This window comes from Crotalus tigris, unplaced genomic scaffold (genome assembly GCF_016545835.1).
Source record: "Crotalus tigris isolate CLP2741 ecotype Arizona unplaced genomic scaffold, ASM1654583v1 scf7180000024358.1859470, whole genome shotgun sequence".
In the NCBI taxonomy this organism is placed as follows: domain Eukaryota; kingdom Metazoa; phylum Chordata; class Lepidosauria; order Squamata; family Viperidae; genus Crotalus; species Crotalus tigris.
Genome location: NW_024100527.1, coordinates 782,564 through 796,924, shown reverse-complemented (window position 1 = coordinate 796,924; position 14,361 = coordinate 782,564). Strand labels below are relative to the sequence as shown.

The 14,361-nt window shown below is 37.0% G+C and overlaps 1 protein-coding gene across 7 annotated transcripts in view; it reads right to left on the bottom strand.

Annotated features, from left to right (window-relative positions):
* The window catches only part of TNNI3K (TNNI3 interacting kinase), a 186,555-nt gene that overhangs the window by 43,597 nt on the left and 128,597 nt on the right, over window positions 1-14,361 (bottom strand). For 5 of the 7 annotated variants that reach the window (XR_005554728.1, XR_005554727.1, XM_039327205.1 and 2 more), the window contains one exon: window positions 9,244-9,353. Coding sequence is in view for 5 of the 7 variants with exons in the window: in XM_039327205.1 (XP_039183139.1) it covers window positions 9,244-9,353 (110 nt within the window). In the remaining 2 variants the exon portion in view is untranslated. Of the gene's footprint in view, window positions 1-2,459; window positions 2,586-9,243; window positions 9,354-10,488; window positions 10,739-14,361 lie in introns of those variants that run through there. The other 2 variants (XM_039327207.1, XM_039327206.1) reach the window with 2 other exon arrangements.

Sequence of the window (14,361 nt, the reverse complement as noted above, 5' to 3'; positions counted from 1 at the left end):
TTATCTCCCCTTCATCTAGCCACTCACCAAATATTGCACCAAATATAACAACTAATATTTCTACATCATCGAGTTCTAAAAAGCTTAAGAGGGGCACTTCAGATGCTGAAGTCTTGTCCTTTCATCAGAATACTCCACAAAAGAAATCAAAAGAAAAACACTATTGCCTTTCCTCAGCTCCTTTTAGCCAAGCAGACGGCCTTGACTTTCAGAAACCCAGCAATGGAGATTATATGCACTCTCAGCAAATAATGGAAAATAAAACGCATAGTGTGAGTATAGATCAATTCAGAGACCAGCCTTTAAAAGGGCAGAATGGAAATTTCACCAAGAAAGATGAATTGGAAGGGCAGGAAAAGGTTAGTGAATCTGAATTTGTGCAAGAAAATCTATCCAGTACCGAGTCTCAAAATATACTGGAAATACCACCATCGAATGAACACAAAATTATCTCAAAAAAGGAAACAGATAGACTCATCTCGCCAGTTCATTTGAGTAGTATGTTGCCTGATTGTCAAGCCCTGAAAGAAGAGCTACAAATTAACATCGGAGAGGAAGATGAAACCTTAACAGAACAACTGAGACCAGATTTTAAAACAGAAAGCAATAGTGAGTTGATTCCAAATGTACCATTGGACTCACCAGGTCTGAAAGAAGAAGCAGCACAATCTGGGGGTGAATGGGATAATAACAAATCCAATGCACTACATAAAAATATTGTCAAGGTGGCCATTATCTCTAATACATTCAGCATTCCGAGTTCTTCTGAAAATGGAAGCTTATATCTAAATAGAAATGTGGATCCTCAAAAGAACCATAATGTGCATATGGATAACGACCACAATTTGCAAAAAAATCTGGATAATCCATTTGATGAAGACGGCACAAAACATAAAGAAGGTAAAATGCCACTAGCTACACATCAAGAGCCTCTTTTGTTAGCAGAGTTTAAAGACGTCAATTATGAGCAACAAACTGAGACATCTTCACTTTCTTGCAATATAAATAAAGCAGAAATCTCAGTTCCCATGCCTACACCGTCTCCCACATCTATTGATTATAAAGAAGAATTTCCTTTGCAAGTGGAACAAAGCAAAGCAAACCTTTCATAACACTTGCATTCTTCCTTAGTCCTCTTCAAAGACAAAACCACCTTTCAGTATGAACATCCACACTTACTGGATCAGAAATTTCAAATGTTAATGTAATATTTTATGGAAAACAAAGAGCTGGTAAAAGTCAGATCAGAATTGAAAATGAAGTGATATGCAGTAAGTTTTAGAACTGTGGCCATAAATTAGGGATGATAAGATACAAAATATTTATTTTTAAATTTTCATGTCATCAAATAATATATAATCAAATTACATATAAGAGATATAGGACTGACAGAGGTAACTGAATGTTAACTGATCTTTATTTAAAGTAGGATCTTGAAAACGAATGCAGGTCTAGTCCAGGGGTAGGCAACTTTGGCTCTTTTATGACTCGTGGACTTCAACTCCCAGAATTCCTGAGCCAGCCATGCTGGCTTAGGAATTCTGGGAGTTGAAGTCCACGAGTCATAAAAGAGCCAAGGTTGCCTACCCCTGGTCTAGTCCAACTCATACAAAAAAGGGAGAGCTATTCAGATTTGGGAACTCAAATTCTCTGCTTTCTTCAAGGAAACATTGCTGTTGAAGAATTTAGATTGTTTCCAAATGCTATACCTGAAGAAAATGTTAGAAATTCTCTTTTTCTCCTCACCAACCCACTCACAGATTCATAGCAAAAAATTCCCTGTAAAAGAATCTGTTAAGAAGACTGTTATATGTCCTGTTTTGGGATACTATATTTCTCCATCAAACATTCCAAACATTAAAAAAATATTCTGCAAAATGAAGGACCCTGCGTGGTTCCTCTTAATAATATATATGATTTTATGTACACTATACAATAATGAAAGTGTCTGTATTGAGGTTGGCTGTTTTCTCCCTTTTCTTTGAAAAAGGTTATCATCTGTTAACTCAGGTATCTGCAGAATTTAGAGGATCATTGCGTTGTTTTCTGCGGTGTTCTTTTTCCCCCCAACTCAGTTGTGATTGTATTGTTCTTTAACAGAACAAACTATGTTATGCTGAACTTTTAAAGAAAGCCGCAAAGAGGCAAGTTTTCAGGGGGGAAAAAGGTATTATAAAATGCTTAGAACATTTTCACTGATGAACCTCAGGGTACTGCTACAATCTTGGAAGCATTTAACTGTGGTTCAAGGGAACGTGGAGACTTGGCCAAATAGCAACCTTCAACCTTCTTCTTCTCTGATAGAATAGGGAGAAAAGGAAGCCTATCTGCCATTTTGAACGTAGGCTGGTTGGTCAATACCATGAAGAAGTGGAATAAGTATAGGAATAAGGGAAGCCGTATCTTTTCCAGTTGTATGGAATGATGATGGGAAGAAAGTGAATAGTTTCTTAACTTGCCTTCCATTGTGGATGTGAAAAGTCAGCTCTGCTTCTGAAACCAACTTAGCTGAGTTTAGGAAGATAGAGATACTGCAGAGCCTCTGTCTTTAGGGCACATCAGAGACATCTCACTTCTTTTTTTTCCTTCATTAAGAGCAAAAACAAGAGCAGCTTATAATTTCAGGAACTACATATACTGCTACACACACACAGAGAGAGATCTGTACAGTCCAAAATCTCATGCACTGTCGTAGATATATTTCTCCCTTGCACCTGAACATGTTTCTTGCTCATTTCCCATTCCATTATTCAAAATAAATACATCCTCAGTTCAATCCAATAGACTCTTCTGTTGGGAAGATTTTAAACTCCCCCCCCCGTTATTTCCCAGCCAGCAGAATCATTTTGAGAGGGAGTCTAATGCACCATTAGTTGTTCCAGTTTTAAATTAGACATTTCCATCTTTCTTGACACAAGGGTTGGCTTGCATAAAATCTATGTCACCTCATGCATAATCTGATGATGACAATAAAGTTGAGGTCTGCTATCTGCTGAACTTGTATGGCAGTTCTCCTCCCCTTTCCTCCAGTCACTCACCACTGCTTTTCATGGCTGAAGGAGAAATTGGACACCTTGTTTGTGTGGATGCATCAGCCCATGTAACACCTGACTGCACTTCACAAGGCATAATTCAGGCAATGCCGAGACTTCTGATAAACACTGTACATACACTGGTATTCTAGTATTCTGGAAGATCATGAGATCTAATATTCAACATGTTGTTCAGTAGACAAGTAAACCATGTGCAAAGGGAGGGGAGGATAATGGTGGTGATGGGGCACTACCAATCAACTTAAAGGGGGAAAGAAATGTATTTCATGTATTGCTGGTTCTTAAATCCAAATTAATGCATTAAAGATGTTGTGCTACTTCTGCTACAAAGATTTTTGTATGGCTTCTCTTTCTATTGTTTTTATTACTTTATGAGGGAAGCAATATCATTTTGTCCACTCTATTGCCATTTTGCATATAGTATGGATTACTTGTAGATACTGCTCTCTGCAAACACTCATTATCAGAATTTATCTAGTTTGGGATATTTGGGAGTTGGGAGCAGACTGAAAAGTGTTCATCCAGCTTCCTCTTCTAGCCCAAGCAACAGGAAAACCAACAAACCTCTCAACCTTGGCACCAATCCCAGTAAATCTCTATGCAAAAATATCTTAGGATAGGCGGGATAAGATAGGAGGGTGGCTTGAGATGAAGCTGGAAGGAGCCCATTGAACGCACCTTGAGAGTTTTTTATGTTTCCTCTTGCATTGTTCCTCTGTCCACTGACCAGCCAGCTGGGCTTTTTGGAACAGAGGTCTATTGGTCTTCTAGAAGAGAAGTAGACCTATATCCAGGATAGCTCAAGTGACAAGTCATTTGGTGATCAGGCCATTTGACAAGTAGCTCAAGCCTCCAATCTCAGCATCTGACCGCACTTGCCCAAGTCTGCCCATCACATTTTAAGGAAACAAGGTTGTAGTTATTTTTTTTTCTGGCAGCTGACATTAGGTGGGATGGGAATATAAGCACTGCCCTTAAATTGTCATGCAATAAGTTATTTTTTTAAATTTAGTTTTTAGATTTTTTTGCCCTACCTTCTTTACTTGATAAATACTTCAAGATGGCGAACATCTTGAAGTATATTCTTTCCTTCTCCTATTTGCCCCACAACAACAACAACCCTGCCATGGCGTTCATGCCTAAGGTGGAACTAGAAGTCACAATCTCCTGGTTTCTAGCCTAGTGCCTTAGACCAAACTGCTTTGTTGTTAGGGCAGGGTAGATTATAGCTTGGCCATTGGAGTGCTGCAAATTTTGTTACCATATTTTTCTGCTGACTCAAGGGCTGGAAAAATGTACAAGAACATGGCTGAGAGAAAAGGCCCCTAAGATTCAAATTTGGCTTGTGGAATATATTAAAAGGCAAACTGAAGCAGCAAAGTATCTTGGACTAATTCTGTTGCCTGCAGCCAAAAGAGAATATTTTTTCTAGACGTGATGACTGACTTCTCATTGATAGTTTATCATTTCTATTATTAAAATTGTTATAAAGGAAGCATGAAAATGCAAGATGGAGGAAACAGAGAAGAATATGCCTCATTATGTAGTGTTTTGTAGAGAAACTGTAAAACATTTAACCAGTAGATGGAGCTATCTATTCTTGTCCCTCATAATCTGAAAATATTTAACCAAAGTATTGAAATAATCAATTTCTGACAAGCGAAGGCTTTAAACTAACTTAAGGTTTTGAGAAATAAATATTATACTACCACTTTAACAACATTGAATCAATCTCTTGAGCAACACCAGAAATAACATGGGGTTAGCCTTCCTTCCTTCCTTCCTTCCTTCCTTCCTTCCTTCCTTCCTTCCTTCCTTCCTTCCTTCCTTCCTTCCTTCCTTCCTTCCTTCCTTCCTTCCTTCCTTCCTCTGCCCTGAGATGAAGCAATAGAAGGGATATGACTATAGTATTTCCAGAATATAAAGAAAAGAAAATCAAATTGGCAATTTTCTTAATCTTCCTGATTTCCTGCTAAACATTCAAGGAGGTTAGGGGGTATGAGGAATGGTGACTTCTTATGCATTTTTATACACAGAGATGCAAAAATTTAGCTATAAAGCTTTTTCTTGTATCATACAAAGAAAACTCCAGTTAGTTTTAAATGCAGCTTTTGAAGTCATAGAAGGAGAAAGGCCCCAAAACAATAACAGGTTCCTATTGTCTTTTTCAGTAAACAATATCAGTATGAATTGTCAGATTTTTAAAAAATCTCTACTTTTTTCTTAAGGTTTTAATTCTTTTTAAAAGTTGGGGTTTCCTTGAGCCGCCCACTACTTCCTTCTTGTATAATGAAGCTGATTTTACTGTAAAAAGATAAACTCTTGGTGAATTTGTTATTTGTATTCAGATATCAATTCTGAAATATAATGCTTAACTTATTGTTCTAAGCAATTAAAAATGTACGTAACTTTGAAACATGTTATATATTCACTTATTAATGTCTTAAAGGAAATGAAGAGGCAATTTCCAGCTATCTCATTTTTTCATTCCTGAAAGCTTTTTCTTCACACCATGTTATTCAGAGTGAGGTTGGATGGCAGCCCAAGGCTATTACAGGCCAGTGAAGTAGTAGGATTTTTGACTGTATTTTATGTAGGGAAAAAATGCCAATTAACTTCTTTCAGCATATGGAAAAATCTGTTGCAGATTATAACCCTACATTTTTTTTTCTTCCATTCAATGTTTCTCAGAGACTGTCTGGACAAGTCTCTGCAGTTACATTGGGGAGGTTTATCAAAAGTGATTCTCCATTGCCTCCTTCCTAGGGCAGTGGTCACTCAGCTAGCTTTATGCCTAAAGCGGGACTAGAACTCAGTCCTCGGTTTTCTCTCCTCATGCCTTAATGCAGTGATAATAAACCTAGCTCATGTGTGTCAAAGGTGACACACCATGATGTTTTGAGTGACACACTAGCATCCAACAACACTCAACAACAACTATTATTGAAAGCATGCCCTTTTCTCATGCAATGTTTGGAGGTTGTGGAGGCTGTGTGAGAATGGGGTGTGCTCTTCTGTGGCTGCTTCGGAAGTTGCGCAAGAGGTCCATGCTCTTGTGTGGCCTCCTTAGACTCCAAAATTTGCAGGAGAACAGGGCATGCTTTCACGAGGCTGCAGAGGCCGCACAAGAGCTTTCTCTGAAACGGCTTCAGAATGAAGACCTTATATGAGTTGGAGAAGCCTCTGGTGGGTCGCAGAGTCTGGCAACAGAGAGAGGACAGCAGTTGAAGGTTAGTGGTGTGCAGCAGATCCTGGAGAGTGCTGGGCCACAGGGGCAATTGTGACCCTTCGTAAGGGTTACATTCCTTGGGGAATGGTGGGGGCAGCCTTTTTGAATGGCAGCTGTGGCACTATGGATAAATTTAAGGCTCAGGCTGCTGCTGATTGCCACTGTTCAGGGTGGCCTAGAGATAGAAAATTGTTTCTTTTTTGTTCAGGGGGGGTGATGGATGGTGGGGTGGGGGACTCAAGTTAGGCATTTTTCAAATGTTTGAAACGCTGAGCCATTACTGTCTTAGCCACTACACTAAGCTGGCTTTCCAACTTTAATCAAGAGATGGAAAAATCTGCTGCTGCAGATTATAGCCTCACATCGTACAATATGGTTGACACAAAGGCTGAGCTCAAGAGAAGTAAGCAGGCAGACTCATTTAGTACATAGATGAGAGACTATCAGGAAATTGTCACTGCTTTAATACCATTCACTATTCTTCTTCCTAGCTTTTCTTCTTGCCAACAGTCCTTGCTTCCACTACATCTAATAACCACTTTATACATTTCCTTTTGTTTATTTAAATTTCTCACCTTGATTTTTGAAGGAACTCATTCATTCTGTCCAACCATTATTTTCTCCCTCTTCCTGCCTCTGAATACATTTGTTCTTCTATCATATACCATATTTTCCGGCGTATAAGATGACTCGGCATATAAGACGACCCCCGACTTCGGAGAAGATTTGCATGGTTAGAAAGTTGTCTTATACACTGGAAAATACGGTATTTGTTTTGCTATTCAAGTCTTATTCACTCACTGTGCATGATGAAACCACTCCAGATATTCTTTTTTTTACTAGTCACTCACTTTTGCATTCAATTCACATTCATTCAGCATCCATAATCCATGCTTGACTCCATCGCTCCTTGACGTACCAGATGCATTTTCTAAGTATTCCAGTGCACTTCCTACATTTTTCTTGACGCAGGAAAGAGTAACAACATTCTTCCAGTTATCAGGTGCAGATGCAGTCTTCACACACAAATTAAGCAAGATGTACAGCAATTGTACAAGGAAAACATATTAATGTTTTTAGTATTTCTCAGCTTATGTACTCTATACCTCCAAGCCTTAGCATTTTTCAATATTCTGACAACATTCATGATTTTCTTTCCATTCATTTTTTTTCTTAGACATTAACATTTTCAGTATAGAGTTTATTCAATTGCATTATTTGACAATCTCTCTCATTCCCATGCGAACCTTTACAATTCTCTTTCCAGTCTCCCATCCCTTTATGCCAGTTTCCTCCAAACAGTTTGTTACTCTTTTTAAAAATCCATTCTGTCAAAGGATCCTTATTCAAATTTTTCTTCCAGTTTGAAAACAATATTTTATTTCTATTAAAATTGCACTGCAATTTCTCTGCTTCCTTTAATCCTAATTGGCATGTACTCTTTTTCTCTGCATAAACATTCTACAATATCTTTCTGTCATTCTCATTTTTGCATCATTTTATACCATTCTCACTTTTGTAGTGTTAATACACTTTATAATGCCTTGATAAGACCACACTTGGAATATTGTATCCAGTTTTGGTCTCCAACATATATAAAAAATGTTGAGACTCTAGAAAGAGAAGAGCAACAAAGATGACTAAGGAACTGGAGGCTAAAACATATGAAGAATGGTTGCAGGAATTAGGAATGTCTAATTTAATGAAAAGGAGAACTAGGGGTGACATTATAGCCGTGTTCCAATAGATATGGGCTGCCAAAAAGAAGAGGGGATCAACCTATTCTTCAGAGCAGCTGAAGACAGAACAAGAAGCAATGGATGGAAACTAATCAAGGAGACACCCAACCAAGAAACAAGAAGAAATTCCCTGACAGAACAATTAATCAGTGGAATGGCTTGTGTTCAGAAGTTGTGGGTGCTCTATCAGTGGAGGATTTTAAGAAAAGATTGGAAAAAAAACGTATGTTTGAAATGGTATAGGGTCTCCTGCTTGAGCAGGAGGTTTATTTATTTATGAGACTTATATACCGCTTTAAGTACAAGCACTCTCTAAGCGGTGTACACCAGTAAGCAATGTATATATATATTTACATTGCCCCCAACAGTCTGGGTCCTCATTTTACCTACCTCGGAAGGATGGAAGGCTGAGTCAACCTTGAGCCGGTGAGATTTGAACCGCTGACCTGCTGAACACAGTCAGCTAAAGTGGCCTACAGTACTGCACTCTAACTGCTGTGCCACCTCGGCTCATAGAAGACCTCCAAAATACCTTCCAACTCTATTATTCTGTTATTTTGTATTGATTGTTATATTATTTCTTACTTCATTCATTAGCATATCTTCTTTCAATACATTTCTTTTACATTTCAATTTTTAAACTTCCTTACACCATGATCATCACCAGACAGACCAACAAATATTTACTTCTGCTATCAATCATGACTTTGATCAGTTGGGACTTTCACACAATAGTTTAAAAACTATTTTAATAAGATAGAAAAGGTTACCAGCACATCAATGCCACATGCAGCATTCACTGTTAACAGTAAGGCAAATAATGTCCACTTCATATTTTGGATATTATGTCACAAGAACCATCAAAACCCAGTTTGACTCCCAATGTGCTCATACTGTTTTAATTAATCTAGGGTCTAGAGAATATATCACAAACTAAGAAAACTGTTGCCTGCATCCCAGCAAACAGGAACTACATGTAGAGCACGGGTCTTCAAATTTGGCCATTTTATGGCTTGTGGACTTCAATTCCCAGAATTCCTCAGCCAGCGTGCCTGGCTGAGGAATTCTGGGAGTTGAAGTCCACAAGTCATAAAAGGGCTAAGTTTGAAGATTCCTGATGTAGAGTATTGGTGCATGCTGAAATACAGGCAATAGACTCATTGATCTGCCATTTCTCCTCCAGAGAGAAACTATGGCCAAGACTTGGAGGGGACCTACTTACCTCAGGACATACATTCCAGCCCCTCATTAGCAAAGAGGAGATCGGCTTAGGAATTGAATAGCCGATTGGAGGTCTGATGTGATGATAGGCCATATCAGCTGCTGCAGCGGCTGTAAATAAGAACATGATGAGGCTGAATTATTGATCATCCCCAAAAGCAGACTCAGGATGTGAAGCCAACTTTTAAAGGTTAGTGAGCTGAAATTATTTTAGCCTTCCAAAGGCTTAACATACCTAACCAGTGTTGGAAAACAGGACTGCTCTATTTTAAAATAACCTTATTTCAGATTCCATGCCTCAGAGAAGGAAATCTTCTAGGCTGGCCAATCCAGTGAATAGGTCATCAAATCTGTCTCCATCATTCTTGCTGGCATAAAGTTTTCCCCATTGGGGAAAGCGCCTGGCTACCTAATTAGTTTAGTTTAGTTCAGGGTCTACCTCTGTAACAAGGAAAAGGAGACTTTGGATAGAATATAATAGTGAACAGTCTGTTTCCCTTTCATTAGGGATATTCCTTTTTACAATTCTTAATATTTCAGAATAAAAGTCTTTTCTAGGATAGAATCACAAATCAAATTAATTAGGAGGTGAGAGAATGACATGATGAAATAATACCCTGAGCATATTCATAGAATGGTTTTCTATCCTGAGATATTTATTCTAATGATTCATGACTTTTATAATGTAATCTTTGCTCATTCGGGAATCATTGAAATAATTAGAGATGATCACTAACAATTTTTGTATTGGATCTCCAACTCAACACAATACGTCTTCAAGAAAAACAAAGAAAATCCAGTTGCCTTTTGAAAAAGCACCTTTGGGACAACCATGACCTGGATGACTGAGAATCTCCATAGATATTTAACACAATAGAGTTCTGAATATAAAAAGCTGTAACACCATTAAAACTGTTTGTAATCTGATGATTGTCACAGGAAGTGTAAATAATGCAACTGGATGCTACATGACTTGCATTTACTCTAGATGGATCAACTTGTATATGTTTAGAAATCTATACTTTTTTTTTACATATGATACTCAAAGGATAAGAGCAATGGTAGTGCAGTGGTTGGAATTCAGTATTGCAGGCTAATTCTGCTGACTGCAGTTTGAATCTCACCTGCTCAAGGTTGATTCAGCCTTCCATCCTTCTGAGGTCGGTAAAATGAGGACCCAGATTGTTGGGGGCCATATGCTGACTCTGTAAACTGCTTAGAAAGGGCTGTAAAGCACTGTGAAGCGGTATATAGGTCTAAGTGCTATTGCTGTTGTTATAAGGATATATAAAGTGTCATGCATGCAGGCCATATTCCCAAACCTTTCCTGGGCTGGATTTTAAAGACGTGACTTATTAAAAAGTGTGTTATTGTAAATAACTGAAACAAAGCTTTATATGTATCCTGTAATGTGTAATGAATACAATTGTTAAGTTTTACCTTTTTTTTAAAATCCAGAGTCTTTACTGTTAAAATTAAGTAGGTTGTCATCTTTTCTTAAAAATAATACAAAAATGGGAGAGGTGTTAAATGTAGGTAGTTCGAACTAATATACGATTTATATTCTAATTGAGAAATTGAAGGAGATACCATTATACTATGTCTTTTTCTTTTACCATCCTTCCATTATAATATATTCCATTTACATGGTTTGTGCTATATTTAATGTGGGAGAACTGCCTTCTGCCTCCATGTTATGATAGAAGTATAGGCTGTAGTTTAGTCTCTGGCCATTTCTTAATTAATCATAGTGAATTGCAACAAGTCAGCCTTAATGGGTAAATTTGCAACTCCCTAGAAATAAATTTCACAATTACCTTCTGGGGTTGAATAAAGACCCTGAACATTAATTGTGTATAATTCTGAGCAGCAGATTTGCCTCCTGAAACTAAACTCCACCTTCAATTTCAGTTGGAATCCATTTTTATTAATCTTCATATCCCTGTTCCTCTCATTAATACCCCAGTGGCTTTTCCTAAGCAACCACTGCAGACAATATAGCAGAATGAGACAAAGATCTCCATATTTGCATACCCAGAGCAGCATAGTTTATGCTTCTCTGGACTTAACTCAGTGTGACCTCTTATACCCACATAGTAAAAGGAAGCTACTACAACAGCCCTAAATAGTTTATTCAGTGTAATTCTTCTTCACAAAGATCTTTTGTTCAACACGCCAGCCTAATTGATAAACACCATTGTAGTAGGTTTAATTGGTTGGCAGTTGTGGCCTATGTAATGGATTGTTACCTTGTATTTCTATTATGCTTGTATTATAAAACCGAAGCAGTTTTTCCGCACACTGCCAATCTTTCATTCTTTTTAAAATGCTTGCCTCCCACCTTTCTATATGATTCCCTGTATTATTTAGCCTTATTTTAAAATTCATTGTAGATTAATAGTCAGCCAATTGCCTGGCTTTCCCAAAGAGAGTTAAAAGACTGGGGTCAGAAGGTGTTCAGTAAGCAGTGTTTATGTTTTTTCATCTCTTTCTTTTTTCCTAACAAAGAGGAAAACACATTTCTTCCTTGCTTCTAGAAATCTTTGTAAGGGACGTGACCCTAAAGGAGAATATGAAATAGCTTGCAAGCTTTTAACTGGAATTATACCTCTTAGAAAAAGAGAGTTCCAAAGAAGACAGCCAAATGGAAATAAAGAGCTGAAGGGAAAGTTATATATTAATGGTCACATGAAATAAAAGTTCCTTTTCTGAGTGTTATCCACTTGATTCTTACTATTTACAGAGCTTGACTTAGTCGACGGTCATTCTGACTTTGGCACAGTAACGCATGTGTCTCAAAATATCTTGGGCTGGGACAAAGACCTACTGTCTGCTTTCTTTTCTTCATCTGAATGTTTTGTTTCTTGCACTCTCCATTTACTATAACTAGATTATTCCTAGGTAGTTAGGAAATCCATTGAAGCACTTGTTCCAATGCAGCGAACTGAGCTAATAGGATTGAACCAGCCTTTATTAATATAGAAGTTTACTCTGACCACAGTTCTGTCATAATGACTGAAGAGCCACTCTGGATAATTAGATGGGTAGCTTATAAATCTAATAAATAAATGTTTTATAAATAAGACAGCATTGAAGGGAACTTCCTTTCTCATTGAAATGTTTGACAGTGCATAACATATCAATATGGCAACACTATTCAAATAACCATTCTATGACAGGAACCCCAGATACCTTGATGGGAGGACTGAAAGCCTCACAGTTCCTTACTAAAATTAGTAAGGAATGTGTCACTAAGGCAGAGAAATGCCTATCAAATGCATTTGAACAGCAGGATCAATTCTGATTAGTGTTAACATTGTTTAGGTCTTCTTTACCATGATATATATTTCACACAACATATTTAACCTGAATTAATCCATTTTCTGGGTTCATAACATGCTAAACCATAGACTAATGTCGCTAGGTTGGGATTGGGGTTAGCCTATGGTTTAGCATATTGTAAACTAAGAATTAGGATGCAGGTTAAATATGTTGTGTGAAACCAGCCAATATGTTCGGAAATATATTAGATCAAAATGGGGAAAAAAGAATTTTATTTATATTTTGTGGCAGAATCTGAATGATAATATGTACTAACTTAATTTTAAGAAACACACAAAGTTAGTTACATGGAGAATTAAGAAAACCTTGTGAGATCCAACAAGGACCAAGGCAAGAATGTCCTTTATCTCTGCTTTTATTCATTCCAGCTCTTGAAGTATTGAGTAGAGATATAAGGCAGGATGAGAGAACTGCCTGAATGAAGAGTGAAAGAAAAGGACATATGCTGCTGGTATGGTGATAATTCTGAAAGAATTCTCTGAATAGAGATATTAATGGAAAAAATAAAATATTTTGGTATGCTAGCTGGTTTTAAAATTAATAGTCAAAAGATAAAATGTTAACCAAAAAAAAGTAGCAAATGGCAGACCAAATATAATGGATGGAAAAAATTGGTTTTAATATTGGAAAAAAAGGAAAAAGGATTTGACTATTAGAAAGAGTAAAATATGAAAAGAAAATGCCATGATGTATCTTGAGAGAGAGAGAATAAAATATAAATACATTTATGAATGCTGTAAAGAAAACTGGAAACCACTTCTTTATATTTTTCTTTCTTTCTTGTCCTCTTTCTTTTATTTCTTGTTTATTCCTTTTCTTTTACCTTACTTTTATATTCTCTTGTCTTTAAATTCATATTGTTTTTATTCTGTTAAACAATTTCTTTAATAAAACTTCATTTAAAAAAGTGAACTTAGTTGCAAAGCTACTTCAAAGGCTCTCCATACTCTACATCAAAACCTCATTCCTTTACTTGAATAGATTTAACAAATTAATACCAGCAAAGCCATCAATTAAAAAAATAATTTGTTTTGCTGAAAAAGGAAAAGAGAGAAGGAGAGAAAAAAAAATAAAGAATGGACTACTAAGGAAACAATAATAATTCCATAAAAGTCAGAAGAAATGTAAATCTGGACTTCATAAACTCTCAGAAGGAAGGGTAATAAAGGAATCTTGTTCAGATTTCACCAACAAAATATAAGAACAGAAGTTCAACAAATATGTAACTCTAAATGCTTTGGAGGAATAATGGTGCTGAAAAGCTCAGCAATGGAGAAATGGGATGGAGAGCTTTCGTACAAGACAAGTGAAGCTAATTAGTGAGAAAACACACACACACGTTAAAACAGGAAGATTCAGGGGAATTCTTCAGACTTCTTCTTGGTGTTTAGAAGACTATTTGCACTATGAAAGCATTTGGCTGTTAATAGCAATAAGGAGAAACCTGGAAAAAAAAATCAGTGGGAAGAGGCCTGTCTATGACAATTCACCATGGCTAACTTGCCACAGCCAACTCACTGCAGGACAAGAGTTACACTAATATCTAAGAAACAGTGGAATAGAAATCTTAAAGAAAGGATGCAAAAGGAGGTACAGAACAAAATGTGAATGGCAAAAATTAATATTTTTAAAAATTTTAAATAATTAAATAGAATTGTTAAATTATCCAGCACCAAGTTGGCCATGGCGAGTTGGCTACAGTGAGTTGTCCCATTCCGGGAAGAAGGAAAGAGAAGACACTGCTGTTTTTCCACAGAGATGGACCTTTTTCTGCCCC